The 17676-nt window shown below is 39.7% G+C and overlaps 1 protein-coding gene, 1 long non-coding RNA gene and 7 gene segments (V, D, J or C); 1 reads left to right on the top strand and 8 right to left on the bottom strand.

The window, feature by feature from the left end:
* Window positions 1–1061: 1061 nt before the first annotated feature.
* On the bottom strand, window positions 1062–1853 carry LOC143000558 (immunoglobulin kappa variable 2-29-like). The segment is given in 2 exon segments: window positions 1062–1521; window positions 1728–1853. Coding segments are annotated over 2 exon segments (357 nt in total).
* A 1261-nt stretch (window positions 1854–3114) lies between these two features.
* LOC143000570 (immunoglobulin kappa variable 2-29-like) lies at window positions 3115–3812 on the bottom strand. The segment is given in 2 exon segments: window positions 3115–3499; window positions 3719–3812. Coding segments are annotated over 2 exon segments (354 nt in total).
* Window positions 3813–4452: 640 nt separating this feature from the next.
* On the bottom strand, window positions 4453–5806 carry LOC143000566 (immunoglobulin kappa variable 1-39-like). The segment is given in 2 exon segments: window positions 4453–5491; window positions 5707–5806. Coding segments are annotated over 2 exon segments (357 nt in total).
* Window positions 5807–5947: 141 nt separating this feature from the next.
* On the bottom strand, window positions 5948–8318 carry LOC143000656 (immunoglobulin kappa variable 3-11-like). The segment is given in 2 exon segments: window positions 5948–8023; window positions 8239–8318. Coding segments are annotated over 2 exon segments (357 nt in total).
* A 1393-nt stretch (window positions 8319–9711) lies between these two features.
* On the bottom strand, window positions 9712–10516 carry LOC143000657 (putative non-functional immunoglobulin kappa variable 6D-41). The segment is given in 2 exon segments: window positions 9712–10203; window positions 10393–10516. Coding segments are annotated over 2 exon segments (354 nt in total).
* A 1117-nt stretch (window positions 10517–11633) lies between these two features.
* Window positions 11634–12445, bottom strand: LOC143000655 (immunoglobulin kappa variable 1-39-like). The segment is given in 2 exon segments: window positions 11634–12128; window positions 12345–12445. Coding segments are annotated over 2 exon segments (357 nt in total).
* Window positions 12446–12549: 104 nt separating this feature from the next.
* LOC143000647 (uncharacterized) lies at window positions 12550–14971 on the top strand. Its single transcript, XR_012963640.1, has 3 exons — window positions 12550–12713; window positions 13121–13245; window positions 14665–14971. It is a non-coding gene; the product is annotated as an uncharacterized LOC143000647 (long non-coding RNA).
* On the bottom strand, window positions 13599–14341 carry LOC143000542 (Ig kappa chain V region 3547-like). The segment is given in 2 exon segments: window positions 13599–13933; window positions 14039–14341. Coding segments are annotated over 2 exon segments (426 nt in total).
* Window positions 14972–15045: 74 nt separating the features above from the next.
* On the bottom strand, window positions 15046–17576 carry ndufb9 (NADH:ubiquinone oxidoreductase subunit B9). The gene is made up of 4 exons (XM_076150039.1): window positions 17443–17576; window positions 16650–16842; window positions 16228–16341; window positions 15046–15608 (listed from the first exon to the last, which is right to left on the bottom strand). The coding sequence occupies exons 1-4, from the start codon at window positions 17529–17531 to the stop codon at window positions 15477–15479; spliced, it is 528 nt and encodes a 175-aa protein (XP_076006154.1). The 5' UTR covers window positions 17532–17576; the 3' UTR covers window positions 15046–15476.
* Between the last annotated feature and the right edge of the window lie 100 nt (window positions 17577–17676).

Genomic DNA, 17676 nt, shown 5'->3' with positions numbered 1-17676 from the left:
TTGCTCATTTAAGTATCAGAGTGTGATTCTTTACAGCTGCATATTTACACACAGAAGTTATAGAACAACACAGATGAGATAGAAACACACACAATGAAGGTGATATAGGAGACTGCATATGGTAATTATTTCTTTTGCCACTGTAACTGTAGCTGATGTTGATTGATTGTAGCTTTAGGTGTGAGGAGCTGTGATCATGAAGCCAACAAATATCTTTATAACGTATTCTATAATGAGATGTAGACGAAGTTGGCGTGTTGCAGTGTGTGTGTAACATTGATGATTTGCATGTTTATAAGACAATAAAGATCTGTTCATATTAAATGTGATTCTTCTTTATGCTGTTTTGCTGTAACTTACTGATGTAACTGTTTGGGTAATTCCACAAAAATCAATAACTTCAGTTTACAGAAAAAAACAACATTCCTGATGTTCAAAAGGCTAGTTCACTTCCAGCCTGTTGATTACATGATGCAGTGTTGCACACAGTGATGAATGACATCTAATGACTCAAAACAATTCAGAAAAACAAATTAATTCAAACAAAAATAAAATGATACACAGTGATTATAGTATTACAGCAACGTTGAAGTTACAGATTCATTCACTTCATCAAATCCTTGTGTCAGTGCATTAACTTTGGTGTAAATAATTGTCATTACAAAAATACAAATTTCATTTAATCTGTGAAAAAGCGACTTTGGTAACAATCACTAAGTTGTAGTGATTTAATTTGTGTCTAGAAAATAAAATACATCCAAAGAAAACTGCATAAAGGTTTAAGGATCAAAAATTAAACTTAGGCCATGATCAACATGAAATGAAAAAAACAATTTGTTTTGAAAACCAAAAAAAAAACTTCTAACACATAAAATGAAAAAAATACATTTTCTAGAACGAATAAAAAAGCTCTTGAAGAATTCTGAAGCTTTTGTATGATGATATGTTATTTTTCCATTTTATAGAATGAAAATATAATTGTGATGTTTGACTCTGACTTAAAGTGCACTTTAAAAAACCCTTTAAATTAATAAAAATCATTGAATAGAAATGTTTTTTCACTTGGAAAGTAGTGTAATTGTTTATGATTCAACATGTTGTAGTCATTTCTGTAGTAAATATCTTTGGTTACTTGTAGTGTTTCTGTTTGTGTGCAGCTGTTGAGTCAGATCAGTTCCTCTGCAGCTGAAGGAGGTTTTTGTACGACGTTGTATCACTGTGTGAACGGGTAGCTGTCACCCTGCTGACAGTAGTAAACTCCTGCATCTTCAGCCTGGACTCCACTGATAGTCAGAGTGAAGTCAGTGCCAGATCCGCTTCCACTAAAACGTCCAGAAACCCCAGACTGAAGAGTTGTAGCGTAATAAATCAGGAGTTGAGGAGCTTCTCCAGCTTTCTGAAGGTACCAGTGGAGGTGTGTACTAACACTTGAGCTGACTTTACATCTGACAGAGACAGTCTGTCCTGGAGCAACAGACAGAGACTCAGGAGACTGAGTCAGGATGATGTCTCCTGATGAATCTGGAAAACAAGAAAAAGAGGGGAAAAGTTAATGAGACACAGCTCAGAGAAAGATGATCAACATCCAAACACAAGAGAATCATTTCTATAACATAGACAACAGATGGTAGAAGGTCAATGCTGATTGTGTTTCTCCATCATAGCAGAACATCATGGAGCTGAATCTGGTTGCATCCTGAAGCAAAGTTTGCAGAGGAGAGTCTCACCCTGGACAAGGAGCCCCAGGGTGCCCAGCAGTAGAATCTGTGACATCATCTTTGTTCTGCCTGTGTGTCAGTGGCTGTGAAAGGCCTGAAGAGCCATGGATCAACACCGACCTCTTAACGGCTGAGAGCAGAGAGGCAGGACACATATGCAAAAACACACGCACACACGCACACACACACGCACGCACACAGAGTCAGTGAAGTGTAACTGCTCTGATCATATCATGGTGCCTCTAGAGTTTGGACTTTACAAAATGATCCTCAGCTTCATGAAATTGCTCATTTAAGTATCAGAGTGTGATTCTTTACTGCTGCATATTTTCACACAGAAGTTATAGAATAGGACAGATGCGATAGAAACACACACAATGAAGGTGACATAGGAGACTGCACATGGGAATTATTGCTTTTGCCACAGTAACTGTAGCTGATGTTGATTGATTGTAGCTTTAGGTGTGAGGAGCTGTGATCATGAAGCCAACAAATATCTTTATAACGTATTGTATAATGAGATGTAGAAGAAGTTGGCGGGTTTCAGTGTGTGTGTAACATTGATGATTTGCATGTTTGTAAATCAATAAAGATCTGTTCATTTTAAATGTGATTCTTTTTTGTGCTGTCTTGCTTTACCTTATTGATTTAATGGTTTGGGTAATTCCACAAAAATCAATAACTTCAGTTTATAACAAAAAACAACATATACATGATGTTCAAAAGACTGGTTCACTTTCAACCAGTTTATACATGATGCAGTGTTGCACACAGTGATGAATGACATCTAATGACTCAAATCCTTTCAGAAAAACAACTTCATTCAAATAAAATTAAAATGATACACAGTGATTAGAGTATTACAGCAACGTTTTAGTTACACATTCTTTCACATCATCAAATCAAATCATTGTCAGTGCATTAACTTTGGTGTAAATAATTTTTTTTACAAAACACAAATATCCTCTTATCTGTGAGCGACTTTGGTAACACTCACAAAGTTGTAGTGATTTTATTCCTCATAAGAAAAGAAAAGAAATCCCAATAAACTCTGCATGAAAGTTTTAGGATCATAAATTAATTGTAGGCCATCATCAACATAAAATGAAAAAAATAAGTTTTCTAGAACAAATTAAAAAACTCTTGAAGAATTCATGTGAATGAAGCTTTTGTACGATGTAATCTTCCCTTTAATGATTTCATTTTATAGAATGAAAATGTAATTGTGATGTTTGACTCTGACTTCCAGTGCACTTTTATCAACCCTTTAAATAAATAAAAATCATTGAATAGAAAGTTTTTTTCACATAAACAGTCATGTAATTGTTCATGATTCAAAATGTTATATGACAATTATATGTTATAGTCATTTTTGTTGTAAATATCTTTGGTTACTTGTAGTGTTTCTGTTTGTGTGCAGCTGTTGAGTCAGATCAGTTCCTCTGCAGCTGAAGGAGGTTTTTGTACGACGTTGTATCACTGTGTGAACGGTAAGCTGTCACCCTGCTGACAGTAGTAAACTCCTGCATCTTCAGCCTGCACTCCACTGATAGTCAGAGTGTAGTCAGTGCCAGATTTGCTTCCACTAAAACGTCCAGAAACCCCAGACTGAAGAGTTGTAGCGGAATAAATCAGGAGTTTAGGAGCTTCTCCAGCTTTCTGAAGGTACCACTGGAGGTAAGTAACACTTGAGCTGGCTTTACATCTGACAGAGACAGTCTGTCCTGGAGCAACAGACAGAGACTCAGGAGACTGAGTCAGGATGTAGTCTCCTGATGAATCTGGAAAACATGAAAAAGAAGGGTTAAAGAGTTAAAGAGACAAATACAACTCAGAGAAAGATGATCAACATCCAAACACAAGAGAATCATTTCTGTAACATGGACCACAGATGGAAGAGGGTCAATGCTGCTTGTTTCAGTGTTTCTCCATCATAGCAGAACATCATGGGGCTGAAACTGGTTGCATCTTGAAGCAAAGTTTGCAGAGGAGAGTCTCACCCTGGACAAGGAGCCCCAGGGTGCCCAGCAGTAGAATCTGTGACATCATCTTTGTGCTGGCTGTGTGTCAGTGGCTGTGAAAGGCCTGAAGAGCCACGGATCAACACCGACCTCTTAACGGCTAAGAGCAGAGAGGCAGGACACATATGCAAAAACACACGCACACACACACACACACGCACACACACACACACACACACACACACACAGAAACACACAGAGTCAGTGAAGTGTATCTGCTCTGAACATATCATGGTGCCTCTGGAGTTTGGACTTCTTAAATGATCCTCAGCTTCATGAAATTGCTCATTTAAGTATCAGAGTGTGATTCTTTACTGCTGCATATTTACACACAGAAGTTATAGAACAGGACAGATGAGATAGAAACACACACAATGAAGGTGACATAGGAGACTGCACATGGTGATTATTTCCTTTGCCACTGTAACTGTAGCTGATGTTGATTGATTGTACCTTTAGGTGTGAGGAGCTGTGATCATGAAGCCAACAAATATCTTTATAACGTATTGTATAATGAGATGTAGACGAATTTAGCGTGTTTCAGTGTGTGTGTAACATTGATGATTTGCATGTTTGTAAATCAATAAAGATCTGTTAATTTTAATATGATTCTTCTTTATGCTGTCTTGCTGTAACGTATTGATTTAATTGTTTTTGGTAATTCTTCAAAAATCAATAACTTCAGTTTACAGAAAAACATATACATGATGTTGAAAAGACTGGTTCACTTCCAGCCTGTTGATTACATGATGCAGTGTTGCACACAGTGATGAATGACATCTAATGACTCAAATCAATTCATAAAAACATCTTCATTGAAATAAAAATAAAATGATACAGAGTGATTATAGTATTACAGCAACGTTTTATTTACAACTTTCATCTCACCAAATCATTGTCAATGCATTTACCTTGGCCCTGATCATTTTCATTACAAAAACACACATTTCATCTTATCTGTGAAAATGTGACTTTGGTAACAATCACTAAGTTTCGGTGATTTAATTTGTCGTCAGAAAAGAAAAGAAATCCACAGAAAACTGCATGAAAGTTTGAGGATCACAAATTAAATGTAGGCCATAGTCAACAGAGAATGAAAATAAATAGTACATTTGAAAACTCTTGAGGAATTCATATATATGAAGCTTTCGTATGATGTTATCTTCCCTTTATTTTATTTTTTTCATTTCATAGAATGAAAATTTCATTGTGATATTTGACTCTGAATTCAAGTGCACTTTTATTAACCCTTTAAATCAATAAAAAAATCATTAAATAGAAATGTTCTTTTACTCAGACAGTACTGTAATTGCTTATGATTCAACATGTTGTAGTAATTTTTGTAGTAGATATATTTGGTTACTTGTAGTGTTTCTGTTTGTGTGCAGCTGTTGAGTCAGATCAGTTCCTCTGCAGCTGAAGGAGGTTTTTGTACAACGTTGTATCACTGTGTGAACGGGGTGCTGGCACCCTGCTGACAGTAATAAACTCCTGCATCTTCGGTCTGGACTCCACTGATAGTCAGAGTGTAGTCAGTGCCAGATCCGCTACCACTAAAACGTCCAGAAACCCCAGACTGAAGGGTTGTAGCCATATAAATCAGGAGTTGAGGAGCTTCTCCAGCTTTCTGAAGGTACCAGTGGAGGTATGAACTAACACTTGAGCTGGCTTTACATCTGACAGAGACAGTCTGTCCTGGAGCAACAGACAGAGACTCAGGAGACTGAGTCAGGATGTAGTCTCCTGATGAATCTGGAAAACAAGAAAAAGAAGAGAAGAGTTAAAGAGACAAACACAACTCAGAGAAAGATGATAAACATCCAAAAACGAGAATCATTTCTGTTAACATGGACAACAGCTGGTAGAAGGTCAATGCTGCTTGTTTCAGTGTTTCTCTAGCAAAGCAGAACATCATGGAGCTGAAGCTGGTTGCATCTTGAAGCAAAGTTTGCAGAGGAGAGTCTCACCCTGGACAAGGAGCCCCAGGGTGCCCAGCAGTAGAATCTGTGACATCATCTTTGTGCTGCCTGTGTGTCAGTGGCTGTGAAAGGCCTGAAGAACCATGGATCAACATCGACCTCTTAACGGCTGAGAGCAGAGAGGCAGGACACATATGCAAAAACACACGCACGCACGCACGCACACACACACGCACACACGCACACACACACAGAGTCAGTGAAGTGTATCTGCTCTGATCATATTACATTACATTACATTACGGTCGTTTAGCAGACGCTTTTATCCAAAGCGACTTACAATAAGTGTGTTCAACAAAGGAAGATAAAAGAACTTCAGGTCACAAGAAATCGTAAGCGCATTTCCTTCCTAAACCAACAGCTAAGAGCATAACTAGAGCTAGAGTAGAACTGCAATAAGTTAGGTACTAAAAAGGACAAATTAGAAATGAAAGATCAGAAAACAAGAGCATCAGAAGAGCTAGGACAGAGTAGGTGATGTCCTGAGAGGGAGGATCCGGGTAGTGTTTCTTGAAGAGATGGGTTTTCAGCCTGCGGCGAAAGATGGGCAGCGACTCCGCTGTCCTGACATCAGTCGGGAGATCATTCCACCACTGACGTGCCAGAACAGAGAAAAGCTGTGACCGCATCGATCGCAAGCAGGGGCCGCTGAGCGCCGGGGCAGCCAGCCGCCTGGAGGCAGCAGAGCGAAGTGGTCGGCCAGGGGTGTAGGGCTTGACCATAGCCTGGAGGTATGAAGGAGCTGTTCCTTTCACTGCCCTGTAGGCTAGCACCAGAGTCTTAAACTGGATGCGAGCAGCTACGTGGTGCTTCTGGAGTTTGGACTTCTTAAATGATCCTCAGCTTCATGAAATTGCTCATTTAAGTATCAGAGTGTGATTCTTTACAGCTGCATATTTACACACAGAAGTTATAGAACAGGACAGATGAGATTGAAACACACACAATGAAGGTGACATAGGAGACTGCACATGGTGATTATTTCTTTTGCCACAGTAACTGTAGCTGATGTTGATTGATTGTAGCTTTAGGTGTGAGCAGCTGTGATCATGAAGCCAACAAATATCTTTATAACGTATTGTATAATGAGATGTAGACGAAGTTGGCGTGTTTCAGTGTGTGTGTAACATTGATGATTTGCATGTTTGTAAATCAATAAAGATCTGTTCATTTTAATATGATTCTTCTTTATGCTGTCTTGCTGTAACTTATTGATTTAATTGTTTTTGGTAATTCCGCAAAAATCAATAACTTCAGTTTACAGAAAAACATATACATGATGTTGGAAAGACTGGTTCACTTCCAGCCTGTTGATTACATGATGGAGTGTTGGAAACAGTGATGAATGACATCTAATGCCTCAAATCAATTCAGAAAAACATCATCATTCAAATAAAAATAAAATGATACCCATTGAGTTTTACAGCAACATTTTAGTAACACATTCGTTCACATTGCATTAACTTTGGTGCTCATCATTTTCATTACAAAAACACAAATTTCATCTTATCTGCGAAAAAGCGACTTTGGTAACACTCACTAAGTTGTAGTGATTTAATTTGTCTCAAAAAAAGAAAAGAAATCCCAATAAACTCTGCATGAAACTGTTAGGATCATAATTTAAATGTAGGCCATCATCAACATAAAATGAAAAATGCATTTTCTAGAACGAAAAATAAACTCTTGAAGAATTCATATAAATGAAGCTTTTGTATGATGTAATCTTCCCTTTATTATGTTTTCATTTTATAAAATGAAAATGTAATTGTTATGTTTGACTCTGACTTCCAGTGCACTTTTATTAACCATTTAAATTAATAAAAATCATTGCATAGAAATGTTTTTTCACTTAGACAGTAATGGAATTGTTCATGATTCAACATGTAGTAATTTTTGTAGTAAATATGTTTGGTTACTTGTAGTGTTTCTGTTTTTGTGCAGCTGTTGAGTCAGATCAGTTCCTCTGCAGCTGAAGGAGGTTTTTGTACAGCGTTGTATCACTGTGTGAACGGGTAGTTGGCACCCTGCTGACAGTAATAAACTCCTGCATCTTCAGCCTGGACTCCACTGATAGTCAGAGTGTAGTCAGTGCCAGATCCGCTTCCACTAAAACGTCCAGAAACCCCAGACTGAAGGGTTGTAGCCATATAAATCAGGAGTTGAGGAGCTTCTCCAGCTTTCTGAAGGTACCAGTGGAGCCATGAACTAACACTTGAGCTGGCTTTACATCTGACAGAGACAGTCTGTCCTGGAGCAACAGACAGAGACTCAGGAGACTGAGTCAGGATGTAGTCTCCTGATGAATCTGGAAAACAAGAAAAAGAAGAGAAGAGTTAAAGAGACAAACACAACTCAGAGAAAGATGATAAACATCCAAAAACGAGAATCATTTCTGTTAACATGGACAACAGCTGGTAGAAGGTCAATGCTGCTTGTTTCAGTGTTTCTCTAGCAAAGCAGAACATCATGGAGCTGAAGCGGGTTGCATCTTGAAGCAAAGTTTGCAGACGAGAGTCTCACCCTGGACAAGGAGCCCCAGGGTGCCCATCAGTAGAATCTGTGACATCATCTTCGTGCTGGCTTGTGTCAGTGGCTGTGAAAGGGCTGAAGAGCCACGGATCAACACCGACCTCTTAATGGCTGAGAGCAGAGAGGCAGGACACATATGCAAACACACAAAAACACATGCACACGCACGCATGCACGCACGCACGCACACACACACACACACACACACACACACACACACACACACACACACACACACACACACACACACACACACACACACACACACACACAGAGTCAGTGAAGTGTATCTGCTCTGATCATATCATGGTGCCTTTGGAGTTTGGACTTTTTAAATGATCCTCAGCTTCATGGAATGTCTCACCCTAAGTTTCAGAGTGTCAGTGTGTGATTTTTTACAGCTACATATTTACACACAGAGGTTATAGAACAGGACAAATGTGATAGAAACACACACGATGAATGTGTAGGAGACTGCACATGGTGATTATTTCATGCTGTCACTGTAACTGTGCTGATGTTTGTGTTTGAGGGTAAGGAAGCAAATGTAGGAAGGTGGAGGAGGTGAAGGTTGTAGGAAGGAACAGCTGCGAGGCCACCCAGGGCTCCCAGACTGCAGTCTCAGAGACATTGAGGAGAGACCAGTGTCCCTATTCCTGAGCGGAATCATTAAAACCTGCTAGTGGTTTTACTCTGCATCTGCACTCAGTAACAACTCCCCCACTTAAAATAAGTAATTTCTGTTGCTTGTTGTATTATTGATGATTTGCTGTTTGTAAGACAATAAAAATCTATTCATAAACTCAATTTGTCTCAATGTGTTTACATGTGATTTTTCTTTGTGCTGTGTTGCTGTTACTTATTGATTTAATTGTTTGAGTAATTCCACGAAAATCAGTCATCATTTTACAGCAAAAAACAACATATTATGATGTTGAAAAGACTGGTTCACTTCCAGCCTGTTGATTACATGATGCAGTGTTGCACACAGTGATGAATGACATCTAATGACTCAAATCAATTCAGAAATATGTCTTTATTCAAATTAATATAAAATGATATACAGTGATTATAGTATAACAGCAACGTTTTAGTTACACATTCATTCACATCATCAAATCAAATCATTGTCAGTGCATTAACTTGGGTGTAAATCATTTTTATTACAAAACACAAATTTCCTCTTATCTGTGAAAAAGCGACTTTGGTAACAATCACTGAGTTGAAGTGATTTTATTTGTCTTTAAAAATTAGAAAAATCCCAATAAACTCTGCATAAAAGTTTTAGGATCAAAAATAAAGTGTAGGCCATCATCAACATAAAATGAAAAAAAATCATATTCTAGGACGAATAAAAAAACTCTTGAAGAATTCATATTAATGAAGCTTTTGTATGATGTAATCTTCCCTTTATTATGTTTTCATTTTATAGAATGAAAATGTATTGTGATGTTTGCCTCTGACTTCCAGTGCACTTTTATTAACCCTTGAAATAAATAAATAAAAATCATCATAATTGTTTATGATTCAACATGTTGTAGTAATTTTTGTAGTAAATATATTTGTATACTTGTAGTGTTTCTGTTTGTGTGCAGCTGTTGAGTCAGATCAGTTCCTCTGCAGCTGAAGGAGGTTTTTGTACGACGTTGTATCACTGTGTGAACGGGTAGCTGTTACCCTGCTGACAGTAGTAAACTCCTGCATCTTCAGCCTGGACTCCACTGATAGTCAGAGTGAAGTCAGTGCCAGATTCGCTTCCACTAAAACGTCCAGAAACCCCAGACTGAAGAATTGTTGCATAATAAATCAGGAGTTGAGGAGCTTCTCCAGCTTTCTGAAGGTACCAGTGGAGGTAGCTAACAGCTGAGCTGGCTTTACATCTGACAGAGACAGTCTGTCCTGGAGCAACAGACAGAGACTCAGGAGACTGAGTCAGGATGATGTCTCCTGATGAATCTGGAAAACATGAAAAAGAAGAAAAGAGTTAATGAGACAAATACAACTCAGAGAAATAATATCTGTAACATGGACAACAGATGGAAGAAGGTCAATGCTGCTTGTTTCAGTGTTTCTCCATCACAGTAGAACATCATGGAGCTAAAATCAGTGGCATCTTGAAGCAAATTTTGCAGAGGAGAGCCTCACCCTGGACAAGGAGCCCCAGGGTGCCCAGCAGTAGAATATGTGACATCATCTTTGTGCTGCCTGCGTGTCAGTGGCTGTGAAAGGCCTGAAGAGCCACAGATCAACACCGACCTCTTAACGGCTGAGAGCAGAGAGGCAGGACACATATGCAAACACACACACTCAGAGTCAGTGAAGTGTATCTGCTCTGATCATATCATGGAGCCTCTGGAGTTTGGACTTCTTAAATGATCCTAAGCTTCATGAAATTGCTCATTTAAGTATCAGTGTGTGATTTTTTTTACAGCTGCATATTTACACACAGAGGTTATAGGTTAGGACAGACGGGATATAAACACACACAATGAAGGTGACATAGGAGACTGGACATGGTAATTATTTATTTTGCCACTGTAACTGTAGCTGATGTTGATTGATTGTAGCTTTAGGTGTGAGGAGCTGTGATCATGAAGCCAACAAATATCTTCAAAACGTATTATAAAAAGAGATGTAGATGAAGTTGGCGTGTTGCAGTGTGTGTGTAACATTGATGATTTGCATGTTTGTAAGACTATAAAGATCTGTTCATATTGAATGTGATTCTTCTTTATGCTGTCTTGCTGTAACTTATTGATTTAATGGTTTGGGTTATTCCACAAAAATCAATAACTTCAGTTTATAACAAAAAACAACATATACATGATGTTCCAAAGACTGGTTCACTTCCAGCCTGTTGATTACATGATGCAGTGTTGCACACAGTGATGAATGACATCTAATGACTCAAATCCATTCAGAAAAACATCTTCATTCAAATAAAAATACAAAGATTCCCAGTGATTATAGTATTACAGCAATGTTTTAGTTACAGCTTCTTTCACATCATCAAATCATTGTGTCAGTGCATTAACATTGGTGCTCATCAATTTTATTACAAAACACAAATTTCATCTTATCTGTGAAAAAGCGACTTTGGTAACAATCACTTAGTTCTAGTGATTTTATTTGTCTCCAGAAAAGAGAAAAATCTGAATGAACTCTGCATAAAAGTTTCAGTCTCATAATTTAAACAAAGGCCATCATCAACTTTAAAATGAGAAAAACATTTTTTACAAAATGAATAAATAAGCTCTTGAAGATTTCATATAAATGAAGCTTTTGTATGATGTAATCATCCCTTTATTATCTTTTTCTTTTATAGATTGAAAATATGATTGTGATGGTTTACTCAGACTTCCAGTGCACTTTTAAAAACCCTTTAAATGAATAAAAATCATTGAATAGAAAAGTTGTTTCACTTAGACAGTAATGTAATTTTTCATGATTCAACATGTTGCAGTCATTTTTGTAGCAAATATCTTTGGTTACTTGTAGTGTTTCTGTGTGTGTGCAGCTGTTGAGTCAGATCAGTTCCTCTGCAGCTGAAGGAGGTTTTTGTACAGCGTTGTATCACTGTGTGAACGGGGTGCTGTCACTCTGCTGACAGTAGTAAACTCCTGCATCTTCAGCCTGGACTCCACTGATAGTCAGAGTGTAGTCAGTGCCAGATCCGCTACCACTAAAACGTCCAGAAACCCCAGACTGACGAGTTGTAGCGGAATAAATCAGGAGTTGAGGAGCTTCTCCAGCTTTCTGAAGGTACCAGTGGAGGTATGAACTAACACTTGAGCTGGCTTTACATCTGACAGAGACAGTCTGTCCTGGAGCAACAGACAGAGACTCAGGAGACTGAGTCAGGATGATGTCTCCTGATGAATCTGGAACACATGAAAAAGAGGAGAAGCATTAATGAGACAAATACAGCTCAAAGAAAGATGATCAACATCCAAACACAAGAGAATAATTTCTGTAACATGGACAATAGATGGAAGAGGGTCAATGCTGCTTGTTTCAGTGTTTCTCCATCATAGCAGAACATCATGGAGCTGAAGCTGGTTGCATCCTGAAGCAAAGTTTGCAGAGGAGAGTCTCACCCTGGACAAGGAGCCCCAGGGTGCCCAGCAGTAGAATATGTGACATCATCTTTGTGCTGCCTGTGTGTCAGTGGCTGTGAAAGGCCTGAAGAGCCACAGATCAACACCGACCTCTTAACGGCTGAGAGCAGAGAGGCAGGACACATATGCAAACACACACATGCACGCACACTGCACGCACGCACTGCACGCACGCACGCACGCACGCACGCACGCACGCACGCACGCACGCACGCACGCACGCACGCACGCACGCACGCACGCACGCACGCACGCACGCACGCACGCACGCATGTGCGTGTGTGAAGTGTATCTGCCTCTGGAGTTTGGACTTCTTAAATGATCCTCAGCTTCATAAAGTTTCTCACTGTAAGTATCAGAATGTCAGAGTGTAATTCTTTAGAACTGCATTTTTCACACAAAGGTTTTCGAACAGGACAAACGTGATAGAAACACACACGATGAAGGTGACATAGGAGACTGCACATGGTGATTATTTCATGCTGTCACTGTAACTGTGTGGATGTTTGTGTTTGAGTGTAAGGAAGCAAATGCAGGAAGGAGGAATATGAGGTGAATGTTTTTCCAAAGGAACAGCTGGCGTTCAGGAAGGATTGAATAATTTCTTTCAGTATCTTCTTGCGTGAATGGTCTGATAGTAAACTGAGCCTGAGATGTTTTTAGTGTTTGCTTCTGTTTGTCCATTTGATTAAAATGATTTAGTTTGTGGTTCTTCATACAAAGGGTTTGACATGTTTGAGTGTTTTTATGTGCAGATTTCACTCAGTGAAGCAGTGATGGAGCATCAGGAGATGATGAGGATCAAGATCTCAGAGAGCTTCCTTGTGAAACATTTTGGAGCTGTGTGCAGAGCCAGAGACTGTGAAGGTCATCATCAGAGGTAGATTTAAGAGAGAACCTACATTTTCTGTGGGCTGAAGTTCATCAGTCATGTTTGTGAGTGTTAAAGTGAGTTCCAAGATGGACCACATGTTCTGCATGTTGTGTCAGTGGAAATGTGTGGTTGTTGTTCCTCCAGTTAATGCTTTCTTTATGACAGCTGATATTGATTTGTTGTAGCTTTAGGTGTGAGGAGCTGTGATCATGAAGCCAACAAACATCAGTGTGTTTCTTGTGTGTGTGTGTGTGTGTGTGTGTGTGTGTGTGTGTCAGTCTCCTCCGTAGCTTCCAGCTGCAGCTTTCAGTTCACTTTCTGTTCAGTCTGACTAAGGGAGGTTTTTGTACGATGGTTTCTCACTGTGTGAACAGATCCTCACTGCTCTTGAGGTCATTTTCACTCTGACAGTAATAAACTGCAGCATCTTCAGCCTGGACTCCACCGATGGTCAGAGTGAAGTCAGAGTTCGATCCACTACCTGTAAAACGATCTGGAATCCCTGATGCTCGATTAGTAGCATGATAAATGAGGAGTTTAGGAGCTTCTTCATCTCTCTGTTGGTACCACGCTAAATGCTGGTTGTTGTTCAATACATAAACATCTTGACTGGTCCTACAGCTGATGGTAACAGAGCCTCCCAGAGCCGAGCTCACTGCTCCAGACTGAGTCACTGTGACCTGGTGTTTGGACTCTGAGGATACAAAGACATCAGGCATGATGAAGATACCATGGTTTTGCGCGGCTTCATCTCAGAGGGACGGATGTTCATAGAGAAGTTTGATTCTCTGGACTTTACCTGTGAAGCAGCAGCAGAAGAGAGTCCAGATGAGGACGCGGATCAAAGTCATGTTTTTGATGAGGAGGATTTCTGTGTCTTCGGTTGTCATGAAGGACAGCTGTCAGTCATCCAGTGTTCAAGTGTCAGGACTATAAAGTCTCCCAGAGCACTGGAGCATGGAGCTGCTGATGCAAAGAGGCTCTCCATGGAAATGCTCGGCCTGACTCTTAACAGGGACTTGGATCACTCTCATGATCCTGTTTCTACATGGATCAATCACTTTACTGGGATTTTATATATATATTCATATTCAAGTAAATGTTCATGTGCATGTGGCTCATTAATTTATAAGAAATATGTCTCATTCTGTCATTAAAAGTGCTGCTGCACATTTGGTGACAAAAAAATACAAAGAAGTATGATTTAGTTGAGCTCATTACTATTTCTGCACGTTTTAATCTATTTATATCCTAGATCTGATTTTAACTGTGTGGTAAACATTAATTACAACCTGCCAAAATGCTTTACATTCAATTAGATTTTTTGGCTTCAGTTGTAAAATTTCCCCTGAACAGGAGATCTAGACTCTTACTTAGTAACGGACATTTTCATTTTGCTATTTAAAATCATGTTTCTGCTTTCAGGGTTTTATCTTTAGTACTGAAACCTGTCTGTTGCCATGGTTCAGCAGTGATGCTTGACTGTTGCCATGGTTCCTATGCTCAGAGAGGGAAGTGAAACCCTGAGGATCAGTTTCACCCAATCTGCCCTCCTGCCGAGTCATCAGAGGAAGAGCAACACAACCAGCAGCCTCCTCCCCAGAAAGCCAGTTTCCCGCGTCTAAACTTTGTCCAAACTTATTTCTCCAGAACATGTTTGACCTATTATGACAATTGATCCAAAATGCACTAAATGAAATAGATAACCAATTATAAAAATGTATTATTGATACCAGTTATGGGTCATGTTGTAGCAGTGAGGTCTGTGTTGATTGTTTATAATAATGGATACAATAAAGCCCACAGTTCAAGAATGACATTCAGCAAACTTTAATAAATTAATACAGGATCATGAAAGCGTTTTATAATTGGTATTTTTTCACCATTGTGCTCCTAATTTTCTGGTTTGGTGTGTTTTTCCCCAATAAGATCTTACATGAGTGTAAACGTGTGTGTGTGTGTGTGTGTGTCATATTGACTCTGCCCCAACCTCCCCTGAATGGGCCACAACACCATTAACGAGTGTTGTACAGGGAGGGACGTGAGAGTCGATCAGACCCATCTGAGACAAACAGAAGAGGATGGGTTAACCTGGTTTACATAGACAGGCGAGTAGTTGTGTGGCTGAACTTCATTCACTATCACACAAAAATGATTTTCATTATATATTCATTTATTGGAACAGCTGTTCTCTTGTTGGTAAATCTGTACAGCTACAGCATCTCTCACAGTTAAGTTTATGTGGGGTTCTCCCTGGGGCGGGTGACCTGCTGCCACCACAGAGGGGGGAGGTCTCCTTCCTGGCGGGCAGGAGGGAGGGCCTCAGTCTTGGGTCCGCCAGCTGGAGTCTCAGCCTCCAGTTGGGCTACCTGGAATCAAAAGAAGATTTAAGGCACAAAAATTGCAGATTTCAATTTCAGATGTGTGTGTGATTTGCATTGTGTCTTGTGTATGAAACTGCACGTAATGTAAAAAATGCATGTATCTGAATGTAAATTTCTTAACGCTGGGATTAAAAAAAAGAGTGTTGCTGTTGTTGTTGTTCTTCTTCAAAAGTGACCCCCTGATTGGCTACTTCTGCTTGATGTGTCCTGCTGTCCACAACCTGAGCTCAGGGTTGATACAGATTTTGACCAATGAATTTCCACAACTTTACCGTGATGTTAACCAAACCAAACTATAACTATACATAATATTCTGAAAAGGTGGAAAAATAAAATCTGTGTTCTGCATGTGGCGAAGGAGGTTGTTCAGTTTGGCACCACAGCCCGAAAACGTCTCTTAGTCTAAGACCAGACAAGTGGCGCCACCTAGTGCATTAAATTCTACACGCCATGCGGGTTAAGACGGATGGTGGTTAGACAGAAAAGCTCAATAAATGTGAGACAGTGCTGTTGATATACTGCACCATCCTCTGGGTATGTGGATGGAATCGTTTCCTTTGGTGAGAATATGCATCCTGCTCGACCTGTCTGTCGCACAGCTCACCTCTCTGTCCCAGCTCTGCATCCTCAGTTTCTTCCACTGCTCCCTCTTAGCGAAGTAGTCCGGGTACATGGCCTTCTCCGAGGGGTGCCAGTAGTCCAACACCCACTCTGGGCTCTACAGCATTATCAAACACATATGGTAAACAATCATAACAATAACTTAATAACTCACTGCCACGTTCAAAAACAAACCCAAAACCTTTTCAGGCCTGCATGTAAACACCTGATATCCACCACATCTGTCCTGACTGTTCACTGCAGCGGTTTCTACTTTTATCTTGTCCTATTTCATACATTGCAAACATATACTGTATATAATACTGTATGTATAAATACTTTCGCCACCATACATATGCTATGAAAGCTGCAGCTGTAGGCGTTTGTTTAATCATTATGGATTACAAGAAGGAAGTGCTCCATCACCTTGTAGCAATCATATCTCTCGTAGGATGTCCCTTCAGGAGAGTCAGGGAAGATGTAGGGCTGGGGGTGCTGCTTTTCCCAGAACTCCTCCTCTCCTGCCTTCAGCATCATGGTGGCCTTCACAAAATCCTTCTCTTCCTTGTTCTCATCGAAACGAGCCCGAAGCATGCAGGCTTGGAAACGATACAGGTCCCTGAAAAGGAGAGTTAACGGTGGTTAATAGGGTGATTAAGTGCAGAGCAAACAGGAAGGGCACTACAATGAATGATCACACATGCATATTGTATATCAATGTAAGATATACACATTTAAGTTTGCTAAGCATCCCTTCTTCTGTAGAGATTTTAGATTTCTGCAACATTTCTTGTACGCACAATGTTTGGTTTCTATAAATAAAGGTTTCAACAGGTGGAAACCAAGGAGATATAAGAAGTGCAGGGACAAGTTAATTTAAAACCAAATTGTCGATGTGTTTTTCATTTAAGCAACTTGTTTACACAGGTAAAATGAACAGATGGATTCAACTAAAGCAGAAAACAAGTCCTCACTCTTTACAACCTTCTAACAGCAAATGTTTGGCATTTAACTTAATTAATGACTAAAACTAGATAAATTTTATACCGAAGTTACACATGTTGTTATACTGAGTGAGTGACCTACCTAGCTACGTCTAGCACTTAGCTTAGCTGTTAGCTGGCTGGCAACCTAGCAGAAACAGGCTCTAGTACAACAACAACATTCGGTGTTCTACTTGAGAATCGGTCGCAATGTGAACGAGCACCGCTGTGCCTACCTGAATATGCACCACGACTCGAGGTGTCTCAGTGACCTCTTGTAAAGCCGCATCACTTTCTGCTGGTGGCTGAGATAGGCAGCCGCCATGTTCGCTGTCTGCAGTCACCTTCTCGCCGAACAGCAATGTGGGACTTGGAGTTGTTTGGAGCTGTGACGTTACCGCTTTACTACAGAAACCGCAACGTGTTTTATATCGCTATCTTCTAGCTTTCCAAAAAACATTTTTGATAAA

This window comes from Genypterus blacodes, unplaced genomic scaffold (genome assembly GCF_046128005.1).
Source record: "Genypterus blacodes isolate CSIRO-AG114 ecotype Tasmania unplaced genomic scaffold, CSIRO-AGI_Gbla_v1 ptg000048l_1, whole genome shotgun sequence".
In the NCBI taxonomy this organism is placed as follows: domain Eukaryota; kingdom Metazoa; phylum Chordata; class Actinopteri; order Ophidiiformes; family Ophidiidae; genus Genypterus; species Genypterus blacodes.
Note: the sequence above shows the minus strand (reverse complement) of the source record. Positions and strands in the feature narration are given on the sequence as shown.